Here is a 17281-nt window from a genome sequence, read left to right as displayed (position 1 = left end):
ATATATATAACTAAGCAAAGATCCCACAATTAGTTTGGAGAATTAATCCTCTCACAGAATTGAGAAATTTCTCTGGTAGAAAATATTTTCTGAAGAATATGAAAGGCTGATAAAATTTGTGTGGTTTGTAACCTAGAAACTGAATGCACTTTGACGTTCAAATTGTTTATGGACACAAAGTACAGTATCCAGTACAACTGTGACTGAAAAGCGTGAGCAAAAATGGCGTTACCCATTCAAGTGCTGTATGGCAATTGTAAATCAAACACTGTGCCGTTTTTCCTGAAAATAATTCAAACATTATTCGAACTAAAAGTTACAGGGTAAAATATCAGTGTTAGTCAAACATTTGAGGATTCAACATTATTTTATTGTGGAAAAATATAATTTTAAAAGCACAAAATTTCAACATGAGTCGTCAATGCTGGTAAGTAATCTTTCACCTATTTTTTAAAACTCAATTTTCTCTTATTTGAAAGCCTAAATAAAGTTGGAGTATACCTGAAATAGTTTTTATTGAAATGGTTTGGATGCATAGAGAATAAATATTACGTCAATGTGATATGGCTGTGCTCGGCTTTACTTCAACTATTTTGAGATTTAGTGAGTATAATTCTCCACTTTTATAAATAATCCAATAGATGCCCTTATCATTTAGGCTAAATATCATTAAAAGAGTTTCTTATTAATATTTTGACATTAAAATGTATATAATTTAACCAGTGGAGTAGTGTAGGAGACACAAGTGGAATTCCTTTCCCTGGCAGTAGTTAACAAGGGAAGGGCAACGTTTTCAAGATCCAACCTTTTAAAAACAGTGAAGTTGAAAATGACTACAACTTCCAGTGACCACCTAAAGTTTATGGTCTCTCTACTCTCTACAAATTAATTTGAAATCAGAAACTGCAATTAAATATTGCATGATCCTTACAATTTGTTAAATTGTATTATTTTTGTTTTATGATTTCATCTGATGTTTTCAAACATTTCAGGAACGTAATGATTAAGGGCATAGTCATGTATCTCTGATGGGTTCATCTATTTTGACTAATTCTTATTTCTAATTTGGAAAAAGTTTAAATTAAAAAAAAAAGTTTCTTTGCAGTTTAATATTTTCCTTGCTCTAGTAAATTTTATATTTATACATAAAATAAATATAAAAATAACTTGTGGCAGTCTTGGGACTGGCCGACAGAAGTATAGCTTCTGGAAATGAAATAATGTATTAAAATGGTATTAATAATGACCATGCGTTCCCTCTTATAGCTTAAGGCAGAAAATATTAGTTACAGAATAATAATATAATTAGAATAGAATAGCCATTCTCTAAGTTAATGCTTGCAGGAAAAGTTTTATAAGGTAACAGAAGATTATGAACAAAGATTGGACCGGCACTGCTGGATTGCTAGGCACTGTAAACTACTTCTCTCATACTTCAACATGAAAATTTTGCTACTAGAATTGACCAGTGTTGCCCACCAACCATTTCCGTTTCATCTTGCGTCAAGAAATCAATTTATTCCCACATCATTTTTTTTTTTCTTGAGTTGAAGAATGTCTTTTAAATATAAATAAAAATAATACAGTATTTTTCAGTGTATTTAGTATCTGCCTCAAATGAATTTAAGTGAAGAAAGAAACTACTATGGGTTTGGACTCTACAACATAGTTATTTCTTAAAATTTGTGATATTACTGAATTATCTGTGAAGAAAAATCTGTTTTACAATGGCTCCAAAAAATAAAAATGATATCCAGTTTAAGATTTTGTTCTGGTGTATAGGTTCATTAATATTTTATTGTATATTTTTAAGTTTTCAAAAATTCTGAAAATAAACATAAAATTGATTTTATGATCATGTATTGATTTATTTTAGTTTTTAGGATTTCTGCTCGTTAGAAATGTGTTCAAATTAACTGATTTCATACATGAGTTAAATTACTTTGAAATTGTCTTACAATTATTCAATGCAATTGTTCTTCAAAACTACTAATTTTTGATGTTTTGGACGATTTAATGCTTATTTTAGTTTAATTATGGTGCAATTGAAATATATAGTAAGTTATTGAATTGAGATGCAGTTTAATTTTATGGTACAGTAAATGTAATATATAGTAAGTTATTGAAACATAATGAGTATGTTATTGCCATTTTAATTGAAGATGTTATTAATGAATTAAATTACTGATGTAATGATTCCTGCCCAACTCTGCCTCCACCAATCATAACAGTCTTGAAGAAATCTGCAGTGTGGTTCAAAACATTGGCCATTAATTAATAGTTGGAAACTATTTTTTGTTTTTCTTGACTGCAACTCTGAACATCTCCTGAATTATTTTTTATGTGAAAAGTATAATAATATACCACAATATTTAAATAAATTATAAAATACTCATCACAATAAATTATACTAATAAACTAAGAAAAAAAGTCACATTGAATTCATGACTGTGTAAGTGCCTAGTGTTACCACTAGGGAAAAATTCACAAATCCAAAATTTAATTTTCAATGCAAATAATTACAATAATTCTAAAAATAAAAAAATGAGGAAATAATATTCCTGATGGATTAATTAATACACCATTCATTCACCTCATCTAAAGAGGATCTGACATCACCCAACAAATTGTGAAATCTGATTTTTTAGCATAGAACTGGTTACATCAAAAGGATAATGAGTAAGTTATTGCCCATGAGGTTGTTGTAAATAAGGCTAATGTCAATGAGAGTAGGTTAATTTTAAGGTCTGAGAGGTGTCTGATAACTTTAGAATAGATCATTAAACAAATTCTCAAATTTAAGAGGTAGTAAAATCATTCATTACTAAAAATAATAAAGTACTTTTAATGGGTAAAATAGGAAATAAAAAACCATTACTTTAAATAAACATCCTCCATTGTAGTGCAGTTAATTCCAATTCCAGATATCTGATTGTTAGATTCTAACTGCTCAAATAATTCTGGGAAATCTTCAGTTTTATCAAAGGGTAGTTTACATTTTAACCATTCTTTATGTTCACCAATAATTGTAGCTTCAGGTAATTTTTCAGTAACAGTTTTAAATATTTCCTTATGATTCATCTGGTCACTAGATATTGTTATGTTATATCCTGCACCTGTAAAATAAAGATATTTAATCAGTTATAGCCTAGATTTAATCAAGTAAAAAATATTTAATAAATTAATATTTTGCTTCCTCTCTATCAAACTTAAGGAAACTTTGTATTCATGCAGACAATGAAAACAAACTTGAGTCCTTAGAATTGAAAATTTTCATTCACATTTTATGTTTTAGATATCAATGAATAAATTTTATGGCTGAAGTCAAATTTATATTTTGACATAATCGATCGAACAGTTAATTTCATTTTGATAAAATTTTCATTTATTCAGTAGTTCACATATAAATTTTATCAAATTCCATCCAACACTCCCTTGACAAGAGTGAAATGTATCTCTCATCACATGTATTGCATAGGTAAAAAGGCTGGTGCTAAGTGCATAAGGAAGCTTTTGATACAACAAATGAATTGTGTTATGTCATCATTTCGATTTTGATGAAGCATATCCTTGAACACCTGGACTCTAATCATATTATCAAGGAATACATAGATTACAAAATATAACAAAGTTTTGAATGGCTTATTTCGATCTTTTTAAATAGAAACAGCATTTTATAAAGAAAAAATTACAAACCATAATGTTTCTTCAAAAATATTGGGGAACCGTAACACACAATCTCTCCATGGTTCATTATAGCTATCTGATCACCCAGTGCATCTGCTTCTTCCATAAAGTGAGTTGTGAGGATCATTATTCTATTTTCACGTGATTCCTGTAATTTTGAAAGAATTATCACTATATTGATATAATTATGTTTTATATTATAAATATAGGCTGGAATGAAAATGGTTGTAGGTTAAGTTATTCTATGAAACATAACATATTTGCAAACACTGAATAGAATAGGGAAAGAGACTTGAACTTACTTATTGCACACATTTTCATATAGTAGGTGTATGATGACCAACTATATGAAACTCTTTCTGAAGTTTTCTAAATTTTTTTGTAACTACTTATTTGTTATAATTTCCATAATAGGGTATACCCAATATTAGCCTGTCTGTTTGAAGAAATGTGACAATTTTCTGACAATTAACCAACAGAAAATTGTTAACATTCTATTAGTTAAATGTTCTAATCTTTCTGTAGGCTCAACTGATTTTTAGTGAGGTCCGGTTAGTGTTTTGAAATAGTTGGAGCTCAAAATTCTGTTAACATTTTAAGTTTAGGTATTCTCGAATTCTTGTTAATGTATCATTCCATATCACGTGTAAATTCATGATTATATTTAAAAAGTTGTAAATATCAATACTTAAAAAACCGACTACGGAAATAACTTTCAGTCTTCATGGAAGGAATGTAATTGCAATTGTTGACTTGAACAAATTGGTGGATATGGCCAAATCGATAAGGCTCATTTATATTGTGGCATGATACTAGGGCCAAGAAACAACGAAGGACTAGAAAAAGAACAATTTTTTAATGCTAATAATGCAGAAATAAGAAAAAAAATGAATTAATCTGTTCCAGTTTGTTTCAGTAATAGGAAAAGAACATGAGTAACAAATGGAACCAAACACAATAAAATAAAATGACAATATACGTAGTAAGAACCTACTATTAATGTTAATAACTCCCTAAAATACACATCCTTTAAAATAATAACTTATAAAATATTTTTCAGTCTTATTTCTTCCAGATATTTCCAAATAAAATGGGGGCCAACATGGCAACAAAAATTAATTTATCTACAACGGAATAATGTTCTATATTTAAACATTTTTTGCATAATAATTTCAAACTTATTAAAAGGTTTGTGTGGTGCATTAGTGGGGAAACTATCGAGTATGAATTGTGGTATGAAGCTGTTGTGGCAATGATTACAGACGTGTACCTACCCAAACTTTTTATTGTTTAAGGTTACTGCTCTGTTTCTATGGGTTGTACGATAATGTTACAAAGCCTTGAGGCTTCTCCAATAAACAGTTTAACACAAAAAGGATTTTGCGAATTGTACCAGTAGTCCCTGAAATTAATACATTCAAACTGTTCAACTTTTTGTAATAGCATAGATCTTTAACAAGAGTTTACTTCGTATAATTATTAGTAATTGAATTAATAACAACAAATTTGCACTATGTAAATGTTCTTACCAAAAGTATATTCCAAATTTCTCTCCTAGACTCAGGATCTACACCAGAAGTAGGTTCATCAAGAATTAAAACCTAAAAGAATAGAATCCATATGTGTAAATCATGCAATATTTAAGACTCAGTGAACAAACTTACTAATATCTACATAGGCTCAATAGCATTGTTTTTATCCTAATTTTATAAATTTATATAACAAATAAATAAAAATATTTGTATATCTACTATTCTTATAATTATTTTTGCTATCATGCATAAAATAAATTAATATAAATGATCACTATTCCTTAGAAATATTACACAAACTTACTCTTGGTTTTCCAACAAGTGCAAGAGCAATGCACAGTTTCCGTTGCATGCCACCAGATAACTGAGACACTTCTACATATTTTTTTTCAAGTATTCCTACCAGATTTAAAAGATCATTGGCATTTTCTTCAGCTTCTTTCTTGGACAATCCCCCAAGCTACAAATAAACCAAAAGTGAGCTAAAGCTACGTACAAAGTGTACTTAAATACATAAAAATCAGTAGTAGCATAAAAAAAAAAAAAAAAAAAAAGAAGGAAGAATTCATAATTAAAAGGACTAAGCTATTATTTGTAATCATAAATGTTTGCTAAAAAAAAGGAATGGAACAAAAATTTATCAGTAAAAAAATAATTGAAAAAGTAATATGTAAAAACAATGTAATATCATATAGAGACTATCAGGCATTTTTATGAGATTAAGAACAAGGAGGTTAATATTTTTTCAATAGAGATATGATATTATTTGGGAATAAGGACATGGAATTAAGAAGATTGTTGCGGATAATGTTGGATAGGTTGGAATATGGTGATGGCCCAAGGCAAGTTCTGGAATTTGATCAAGAATATTGCAACTGTTTTTGAATAAAAAAATGCAATTTCTAGAACTAAATTTGGTGAAAATATTAATAAGTCCTTTATTATTTTATTAATTACTATTGCTTTTTGTATTATTTTGGCTTATATATCTTCTATATTTATCCCAGATGGTTGTTATCAATGTACCATAGGTATTTATATATTTCTTTAGTGAAGCAAATACACTTCTGTCAAAAGGGTGAAACTTGTAATGAAACTGTGCAATGTGGCAGGAATGAAACTGGTCACACTATTTTCCTTAAAAAAGGAACAAGAGTAAATATATACAGATGGAAATCTTGATTACCTAAAATTAATACAACTGGACTTTGTTTACATTTTCTTAATACTTTTTGCTTTATTCCAGAATCAAAAGATTAGAGCCAAATTTTTGCCTACTATCCATCTAGAAGGATTCACATCTCCTACACATCCAATAAGCATAATCCCGGAAAAATGGTATTCATATTTTTTATAGGAAAATAAAAAATGGTGGTATAGTAAAGTAGTATGGCCACTTGCAGAAACAGCGAAAGCATAAGTAACCAAACCCCTCTCTCTCCGCGCATTATATCCCAATTTCCAATTTCTTTGAAGCTTTTTCTTGTTACCACATGATTTGGTTTCTTCAAGCATGGTTACACTTGTCTCATTCATATTCCAAATATCAGGGTGAAAATATTAAGGTGAGGGAAAATAGGTAAAGAACTGTTTTGATATTCTCAAATAACTTTTTCACATTTGATTCATCGAAACTAGAGGCTCTTGCCAGCCTTGTTTCTCCAGGTGTTCTGATTACTAATTGTGATTGACTATTTAAAAATCATGCCAAACTATCAGCTTCCACCATGTTGTTTTCTTTCCAATGAAAGGTGATTCAGGCTATTGGAAAGGCTTCAGCATATTGGAAAGATAATTTTCTTATCTAGTTCGCACACTCACTTTCCTGAATGAAAAATTAAATTCTGTAACTGTGAAGAACATTCATCATAATTATTATGTAAATAATTTCATAGGTCTCACATGCATATTTTTTAAATATCTTATGGGTAATTCCGTTCTTAGTGGACACATCAATTTTTCGTTTTTCAATACCATATGAGCTTTCTTAATGATATCTCATAACTTTTTCCTCATTTAATCATAAGTTCTAATTCTAATAAAGTTGAACTATACAACTAATCAATGTTTTGACCATATCTACAAAGACATCGTCTCCATTTGATTTTCTTTATAAAAGTACATTCTTGAAGGAGGTACCAATCGATGTTAAAGGAAAAACCTAACTAGCTGCTATATAGATTAATTTAAATATGTTAGTGTGTGTTGAAACCAAAAATTTATAAATCAATGACCGAATTTAGCTTAAAGACAATATTTTGAGGTGGTTTCCAAAAGATTAACAATTTTGCTACATTTACCTTATGAGCAACTTCTTAAATTAAATCTTTGCTCAATTACATCCACACCATTAATTTTTCATATTTTATGGATACCTATCACAGATTACTGCATTTCTTATTTATTTCAATGTATACTATTTTATTGTTTCATATTTTCTCAAATAATTCATAGTATATTAATTTTTCTCTTTTTATGTTATAGTTATTAGTTAGTCCACATAAAAGTCGTATGATACCTTTTCATTGAGTTTCCTAACTGCACACCTAATAATAAAATTAATAAAATTTAGTTTCATAAAAGAACCTGATTATATCAGACATATTTCAACTTATCAATTCATTACTTTGATATCATACCATTGCAAAAAATATCAGCTGATTGATAACTTTAAGGTTTGGATGGAGTAAATTATTTTGAGGGCATAATCCCAGATCTTTGCGAAACCTTCCTAAATTTGTGAATATATCATAACCTTGGTAGAAAGCTGATCCTGATGTAGGTGACAACATACCTGAAAGTAAATAGGAAACTAATAAATAGTTAGTTTAAAAGATTATTTAATTAATTAAAATATAAATAATCAGATATGTTGAAATGGATGACATTAAATCTTCTACAAGTAAATTAATAGAAACTTCTTCCCCCTATCAAACCTTACAAAACCTACAGACAAATTTCTAAACCCTCAACTTTCCAGTCACCTAAATTGCTTCTTAAGATCACTCTTCAGATTTTAGCTTGCAACTATTTATCTTGAAGACCTCAGAGGGGTCAATCCCAAGTTCTCTAAACTTGACTCTAATTTCCCTTGTTCTCTTTAATTATTCGTTTGGGATCAAAAAGTAATCTATAATTAATTTTTCGTTTATGAAGAGTTCAGTTCTTGGGATATGATGAATTACCTTGAAGAGGAAAAAGCTGTTTGCCACTGTCTTGCTGTGCAGAAATCTAAAATCCTTTCCCCAATCAAAGAAGAGGGGATGGAGTTGGTTAAAGCATTGAAGAAAGCTCAAATTTATATAACAAGTCAAACAGAAATAAAAAGGAAGGATAAATGGTAGAATCAAACTGGAGAATACGATACATCTATCTATCTTTCCAAAAAATCAGTTTGATTCAGCTCAAAGTTGAAGAATAGTAGAGGACACTACTTTGTAACGCTAATGCATAAACTAATGTCCTTAACCAACTTATATTTCGAAAACAGATTATCTGATTTAGTCTTAAGTTGGAAATCAGTTGTTTACCCATCTGCAAACATATTTTCCTAAGCACACCTGCATTTAAAAAATGGCTGATCAGATTTGGTGCTAAGGGTCTGTCCAGGTAATGTAGGTAAAAGATCCAGAGCGATAAGTGCTTGCTGATATATACATTTGTACACCTTCGTAAGAAAGTATCACACCTTTATCTGAGTATCAGATATCTAAGGCCCCTTACCCTCTCACATAATTAAGTAAGTAGAAAATGTATCTTGAAATACTGTGTTTTACATTTTTTTTTTTTGTTTGAATGAAAACTGGGTCATAAAATATTCTAAATTTTATCTTAATTACTTTATCATGAATTATTAACTGATTTTTTTTGGTCACATTTTAACATTTAGAATATAGCATTAAATTACAATTTTTTAAGTAAAACTAACAGCATTTGGATAAAAATGGCTAGCTCTGCAGTGTATTCATCAAGACACTCTGGCACTGACTATGGGAATTGCTATCTGCTAACTAACATCAATGCTGCGTGTTTTCTATAAAATTAAATTGGAAAATATTTATACTTGGTACTGTATTATAAATACTAAACCTTAAAGTCGTTATTCAGTGGTCTTGATAACCTGAGTCGCAAAAGAAGGAAATAACAATAGATACAACTCAAAAAAAAAATTTAATTGAATAACTGAAAAAACTCTAGAGAGGGTTAGATACTGCTAAATTAGAGTGACTAAGGTTCAAAAATAAATAAATTATAAAAACTTTTGAAACAAGTGCAATATAATTATGTATAAGAAAGTATAAAACTTTAAACACTATTTTCTAAAACCAGAATTTTTTGAGTTGTGTCACTTTCATTTTGGATGTGAGATGTTTTACCCTGAAGTAAGGTTTTATAATTAAGGTAGTGACATGTCATTAGTATGAAAATAAATGTGTTGTTCCTTCACTATGTAAAAGGAATACCAAGATTACCTGATAAAATCGAAAGAGTGGTAGTTTTTCCAGCTCCATTATGCCCAAGAAGAGCAGTGATTTGTCCAGAAAATATATTTAATGAGAGTTTTTTCAATGATGTAAGATTTCCATACTTTTTGTAGAGGTTTTCAATTTTTATTCCAATTTCAATGTTTGGTGGAGTTTTTTCATAAAGGCCAGTCCTAAATTTCCCACTACTTTTACTTCTATCGCTTTTATTCTTTTCAGGTCTCAAGTAATCTTGAAGGCATTGCTGAAAAATTACAAAACTTCTAAATTTATTGAGATAAAGGTTGAAAATTTATAATGATAACAAGCATGCTTTCATATTGTATATATTGTTTACAATAAAAATGAAGAGTTAATCATGAGAAGAGCCTATATTTTTATGCAACTGCATATTTTGTTTGCATGCACTTTTTAAATAGGTGATTAAGTAAATTTAGGAATTTATGCACTTAGGTCCAGTTAGCCAAATTTTATTTTGGATATTTAACGATACATTTGAGTTTGATCTTTGTCTTTTCCAGCCCTCTTATAATTTATGAGAGGTACAGATTACTACCACTGGACTAAGTCAAATAGAGCTCATCATTGAGCCCAGATTTTGGAGGTACTTCTTCATTACAAACTTTCAAGAGCACAATTGTCTTCATTACCTTCAGCAGTTTCAGGTACCTCCAATCCTAAGAACAATGCACCATTTAAATCATCCTGTAATTCTTTCGTAAAATCCTAAGTCTTATTTTATATTTTGGTTTCAAATCCTTTCTTTTATTGACTTCTGTTCCCATAAATCCTTGATCATCAAAAACATTTCCATTGGTTGACATTGTCTAACCTTATCAAGCTTTTAGATACCCAGGCACTTTATTGAATTTTACTGAGGAGTACCTCTGGGTCCAAACCTCGATATCCTGATTAAACTACGTAAGCTAGGGTCAGAATTCCTTAGCCCAAGGGAGGTGGCATACCTTACTCTCCTTCAAAAGAAAAGTGAAGCTAAATAGAGGGGGTTGACCATGCCCTTAGTGCACAGGTTATATTGAGGTATCTGAAAAACTGTTCATTTAATAGCAAATATGAAATGAACATAAAATATATTAAATGATATTTTCAGAGGCCTGGTTTATCAACAATGAAAATTCATAGAGCTGTTCTCGAGAAATTCATCCTTTAATCAAGAAATTCATGAAAAACTCAATAACTATTATGCCCACCATTTTGGTTTCACTTCTCCTGGCAGCTTATCCTCTCCATTATTCTACTTCCACCAAGCCAAATCAGTGGATGGAGTTCCTCCAATAGGCCAATGGAATTCACTTATCCAGAGGATTTAATCACCTGAAGATAGAGGCCAACGTGGTCTTGTGTGAAAGGTGGGCACCTTATTTGAAGTAATCAGGCATCTAAGTAAGTACAAGTATCCTACTTGAATGAAAACTAACATGCTTTTCTGGCAGTTGTTAGAAAATAAATTGAGGAAATTATTCAAATACTCATGACAGAACCTTTGGTCCATTATAAAATGTATTTAATTTTTATTTAAAAAAAAAAAAAACTTACTGGAAGTATAAAATAAACTGGCCTAGCACTCCCATAAGGTCCTGGGCTAATGTTCAGCAAGTAATAAAAAATAAGCAAAACAAGTGCTGAACCGAAGATCATTAGAAGCGGAACAACTAGCAGTGGGATATCATTGTTATCAGTAGCTGATATTAGGTTTTTTAGCGTAACTCCACCACCTGAAATTACGTTTGTTAGTCAGAATTTTGTATTACAAAATTACATTTTGCAAATTATTCTATGAATCATTAATACCCTGGACAGTAGATTAACCCAGTGCTAGGGGCCTCGTAACCTTGAGGAAACTAGCCCCATGAGGTCCCTGGAGTCAAACCACTGTTGTATTTAAATAAAGATGTCTAATAGATAATGGACAAGTATGCTTTTGTATCCAGAAAAATGTTCATCAAGTCTGAGCAATGTAATTATTCTTAGAGTATTTTTATCCCACTTATTTTCTTTTATAAGTGTATAAAAAGCAATTAGTGGATTCTCAATCAAAAATAGTAACAACATTAAAAAATAGGTAACAATTAAATTTACTTACTATCTTCCAGTCCACAAGCTGTTAATGATGTGATAACTAAACTAAATGGTGCTAACATGTTGCCAAAAATTTGAGCAGTAACAGAAAATTGTTGTTTTGAAGCCCATAAGAAAAGGTAGATGTAGGAGGCTGTTCCAATTATGCCACGCAGAATAGCTAAAGAAAAAAATACAAGTAATCAGTATATTAAGTTAAATAAGCCCAAAAAATAAAAATCACTTAAACTCATTTCAGTTAATGGTTAGTTTAGTTTAACAAAACCATAAAGGAGAGTTTAATACAATAAAATCTTCCTGTAAGTTAAATGATTAGTTATGACTATTCAAGAGTAAAATGTAAACTTTGTTTAGTTTTACGTATAACTAAGGGTACTAAATGGATTGCAAAGTCGACCTCAAAGCAGTATGACGGGCAATATCATTATTGCAGCTTACATAGGTGGTACCTATGATATAGATAACCATTGTCTTTAAGATGGAGAATGTCCACAAAAGTAGAACTGGATAACTATATTCTGATCAATATTTGGCATCAAGAAAATATTCAAGGAACAGGATTTGCAATAAAGAAAACCTTTGGTCCTGGACTGCATATTTATGAATGAAAGAAATCTGTAATCTAAGAATCAAAGGAAGATTGTATGAAATATCAGTAATGAGCACATTTATGCTGAGCAATGAGTAATGAGCATAAATGTGTGCAATAGGGGATTTCATCCCCTATCATCATAAATTTTATGATCCACTAGTGAAGACTAACAATAACCTATCAGAATATGATGCGAAAATCATTATGGGAGATTTAAATAGCAAACAAGAGAAGAAAACCTATGCTTATGAGCTGAAAAAGGTAGAAGAATTTGCTTTGGTTAAAAACATAAGAATTATGTACATATTTTAATAAATCTTCCCAGGATAGAATTCAGTTGATGATTCAGTCACAAACTCCGTCTCATCCACTTCAGTTTTCACTACCCAATTAAGTAGTTATAAAACCTCAAGCCAATTTAGCCTTAAAACGGTAGCTAAGGCTATATGTCCAATAAGACTTCAAACCTCTAATAATAAGTATATTACAGTCTACATAGTTTTAGATATTGCTTCTCATGTCTCATTTATTACTGAGCAGTGAGCTGAAGCTCTCAATGTTCACAGGTAAAGGACTCCTGCTCCTAGGTCTGGGGTAGGTCAGAAAACCAATTCCACTTCAGTGAGCTATCAATTACCACATTTTTGGGTAAGCTGTTATTCTCACCCATTTACTATTATGCTTAAAATAACTGCAAATAGTTCAGCAGCTTCTATTTCTATTAATATCTGCCACATGGCTAAATCTTTTACTATGACAGATCCCACATTTGATATACTCTCTGCAATTGATGCATTGGTCAAAGTAATGATAGCTGCTGCAGTTATTCTGAAGTAAACAGACTAATTAGTATCATGCCCCCATTTTATGAATTATATAAAATAAAATAAAAAATTACTGCAACAACATCTCAACAAAAATTCATATATATATATATATATATATATATATATATATACACAGGGAATTAGAAAATAACTTTATGAATGTGAAGTACAATAAAACATTGTCTCACAATTGAAAAAGTATAGATAATAATAAATTATTAAAATAATATCTCTGCTTTGCTTAAATAGTGGTGAATTTACCAAAAAAAATTATTCTATGTTTTATTTGATGTATTTCGTAGATCATATCATGGACTTTTTGACAACAAATTGCTTTGGAATAATCTATAAAAGGGACCACAGTAGGGAAAGAAACCCCAGTCTACTGTAATATTTTTGGAATATGTTTATTTCACAATAAAATCAGCTTTTTTTTCTGTTTTGTTTTTAACAAATGTGACAGCATTAAAGTAAAGCAGCAATATGCCCATAATTAAGGCATTGAGAGACAGAGCAAACTAACCAACAAGTCATAATTTGAAAATAATTCTTTAACTAGGAGATTTAAAAAAAAAATTGTTAAAGGAACATAGCCCAGCTTTGTAAGTTATTCCTTAATTTTCTGCTTTTTTAAGCATGTATCAATTTTATTATCACTCATTTTTTACAATGTAGGATAATCCACTCTGGTTCTCAATGTCTCAATAAATGTCTAAAATAAACTTTAAATACTTACTACTATTAAAAAAAGATGCCACACCAAGAAAATAAACGGTAGAATGAAGACTTAACAGAAATATTGCCACAAAAAGTGAAAAAAAATCTATATTTTGTATTAGTGCAGGGCCACCTAGTTGGATCTTTAACAGCAATGAAAATAACAAAGCAGATAATAATTGCTTGATACCACCATGGACAATATAACTGCACATTATAGACCAATCACTAACTCCATTCATCCTCATTCTTTCCTGAAAATATTAAAAGAAATATATTAATATTAATTTGATAATCTCGCAATACTTTAATCTTTAACGATAAGTAATTAGTTAACCAGAAAATTGACATAGTATACGGATAATTCGAGAAGCCATGTAAGAATGCCAATGATAGTATAACCTAGTGTTTTAGAAAAAATAAAACAAATAGCTTGAGGAAAACCATTTCCTGATACTCAAATAGAAACCATGAATCATTGCAACTATAATATGGTATGTTCCACACACCCTTTCTACATGACACTTTCACTAGGGTGTATTTCTCTCACAAGTTTTTCAGGTATTGTTTATTAATTGAACTTACATTAATATGTCAATTTATATAGTATAGAAGTATAAATTAGAATGCATGTAGTGTCATCTTCAGCTGTTTTTTCACACACCACAGACCAAATTAAAATTTCTTTTGCAGTTGTAGGACAAAATGTATAATGTATTGAAATGTCCTACCTTCTCATTTGATAGAAACACATCCTTTAGAATGACCAAGAAAAAGGATACTAATAGGAATTCCCTCTAGGAATGAGGGTTGCCAAACATTAATGTGTTCTTCAGGAAACTGTCAACAAACAGGCCTCACTTGGAACAACTCCATGGTTATTGGAAAAATCTTAAATTGTTTGAATGTCAAGTTCATGAGCATCCTACAAAGGACTGAAGTGAAATGTAATTTCCTATTAATAATATTTCATATTTCATCTATTAATAATCGGTCAATGACAATAAGAGCATCAGATGAAGTGGAGAACTCACAGGTCTTAAAATACTGTTTCAGATAGAATAAAATAGTTTTTAATCATCAAGTGATGAATAAAAATGGTTCAAATGAAAATGATATTTTTTTACTTAGTTCCTAACACCACTTGTTGATTCATTTAGTACTTACTATTAAATTATATATGAGTGATGTATCAGGGTAAGAATGAAACCTGGGGGTTGAGGGTTAAAGCAAACAACTGCACTTTCTAACATAACAAGTGTTAAGCAAGAAGAAACATCATGTCCTAATTAAGTACTAAACCCAAAACCCTTTGGGATTATTGTGACATGAGTCTAATGCTGAATATGCTGTTCCAATCATATACTGACTACTTGATTGTGAAAAAATCCAGGTAACTATTTTTAAGTCACAAGCTAGTAGAAATTAAGAAAACCAATACTTACTTTTCAACAAAAATTGTATTAATTCATTACTGAACGAGCACATTTCCTGCCCTAAATATTACTGATTAAGAAATTAGTTTATCTAAAATAATTGAGCTAAATAAATAAGTTAAGGGAGTTAATAATTAATCAAATAAATAAATACCACAGTTCCTGACATCCTTTCAGCATGTGCAAGTGTTCCAGCACCACTCCAAGTCCCAACAAAACATAGAAGGAGGAAAAAGCCATACTGAATTGTGCATATTTCACGCATCATTTGATTTCTATTATCCTTGTAATCATGTACTTCAGTGCTCTAAAAGAAAAAAGAAAAATAATTCCAACTTAAGAATTATTCTGATCATATAAAGTCCTGTACATGAAGTCTAAAAGGTTGTAGAAGGAAATGGTGTTAAGAACATCCGATATTCAGTAATAATGATACTTTCCGTCCGTTACTAGAGATTTTTGAATCGATATTTTACAATCAGTACAACAAAATGAACCCTTGAAACAAATGGAAATAGACTTGAATTCATGAATATTAATTTGGCACTCTTATAAACACTATCTAATATTAATTCTACAATTTAAACTAAAGATCGTTTATGATGATTATTCACATTTTGTAAATTTCTGTAGTTTTAAATAGTTCCATTCTCTATCACTTTTGATAACTTCATTCTAAAGTTTTAGTAAGAATAAGCTGATTGTCGGAAGATGGTCTGGGTGGTGATTAAGGTACGAAAAAAACATAAAAACTATTTATTAGTAACCAACGTTTTACTCCACTTCATCAAGGGTGAATCCTGCTAGTTTATGGATTAAATAAACTCAGTTTCAAAAATATTAATAATAAACTGAATGATATTAATGCATTAATATGGACTAAGATTTATAGTAAAAATAAAACTTACGACTACGTTACAATAATAAGCTTTGACCTACAATACATGAAGGTGTATCATCAGAACGCTGGAAATAAATTAGCATTGTGGTCTCAAAGAACGGATTTTAAGTTTTTAAACAAACAAGACATGTTGTGTACACTTAAGCCACCATAGAAACCCTGGTATTCCACCAAAATTAGTTTTAAATAACACCCCACTTGTATACACCAATCTTGTTAGATTGTTGAGTCTCCATCTGGATACTAATTAAGTTGGACTACTCAAATAGAACAGCTCCGATCTAAAACCATGAACAGAATGAAAATAGCTGCCATAGGGAACATTAGCTGCCAAATATTTGACCAAAATTTATGCCCAACCAGAAAACCAGGTTTACAAAGCGATTTTTAAACAGAGAAATGCCGCTAAATATGAACGACTAAAAACCTTTCCACTCTGGTATCAAATAAGACGAATCATCTCCGAATTGAAAGGACTTAAAATTATAAACAAAAGAAGGAAATTACCATCATGGATATTGTCTCCTCCAGACATAAATTGCAAAATGCTTAAAGTTTCTAAGACTAAAAGATGTCCTCCACACGAAACAGCATATTTCTTTTTGGGACTCAATAATTACCAGTACAATAGAGCAATATACACAGATAACTAAAAAATGACTGACTCGACAACAAGCGCAGTTTTATACGGTGATGAAGTGCCGAAATATAAGCTGGGTGTTGTTTGTGGCATCTTTACCGCTGAAATTATGGCGATCTTAATAGCAGTACAACTAGTTTAGTTTTAAAGAGTTCAATTGGCAATAATTTGCTAACTTCTTGAGTTCTCTCAAAGCTCTTTCCTAAATCTTATCTCATAACCCTTTTGCTCAAGAAATTCATTACACTGAGGGTTCTTCAAAAAATAGCATTTTTCTGGTTTCTCAGCCATTCCGGGATCCCTGAAAATTAAAAAGTAGAAAAAGCTATCACAGAAACCCACTCACTAGAAAATACAACACCCAG

At 30.2% G+C, this 17281-nt stretch overlaps 1 protein-coding gene across 3 annotated transcripts in view; it reads right to left on the bottom strand.

Moving 5' to 3' along the window:
• LOC106677215 (phospholipid-transporting ATPase ABCA3) overlaps window positions 1–17281 on the bottom strand; it is a 67668-nt gene that overhangs the window by 19834 nt on the left and 30553 nt on the right. For all 3 annotated transcript variants that reach the window (XM_014415001.3, XM_014415000.3, XM_014414998.3), the window contains 10 exons: window positions 15530–15682; window positions 13959–14193; window positions 11808–11963; window positions 11261–11439; window positions 9692–9947; window positions 7859–8013; window positions 5524–5679; window positions 5217–5288; window positions 3697–3835; window positions 2879–3116 (listed from right to left, as the gene is read on the bottom strand). In XM_014415001.3, coding sequence (XP_014270487.1) covers window positions 2879–3116; window positions 3697–3835; window positions 5217–5288; window positions 5524–5679; window positions 7859–8013; window positions 9692–9947; window positions 11261–11439; window positions 11808–11963; window positions 13959–14193; window positions 15530–15682 — 1739 coding nt within the window. The remainder of the gene's footprint in view (window positions 1–2878; window positions 3117–3696; window positions 3836–5216; window positions 5289–5523; window positions 5680–7858; window positions 8014–9691; window positions 9948–11260; window positions 11440–11807; window positions 11964–13958; window positions 14194–15529; window positions 15683–17281) is intronic.

The sequence above is a fragment of the Halyomorpha halys genome, unplaced genomic scaffold, assembly GCF_000696795.3.
Source record: "Halyomorpha halys isolate HHAL.00 unplaced genomic scaffold, Hhal_1.1 Scaffold91.1, whole genome shotgun sequence".
NCBI classification, from domain to species: domain Eukaryota; kingdom Metazoa; phylum Arthropoda; class Insecta; order Hemiptera; family Pentatomidae; genus Halyomorpha; species Halyomorpha halys.
The sequence above is the reverse complement of the archived record's forward strand: the minus strand, read 5'-3'. Positions and strand labels throughout refer to the sequence as shown.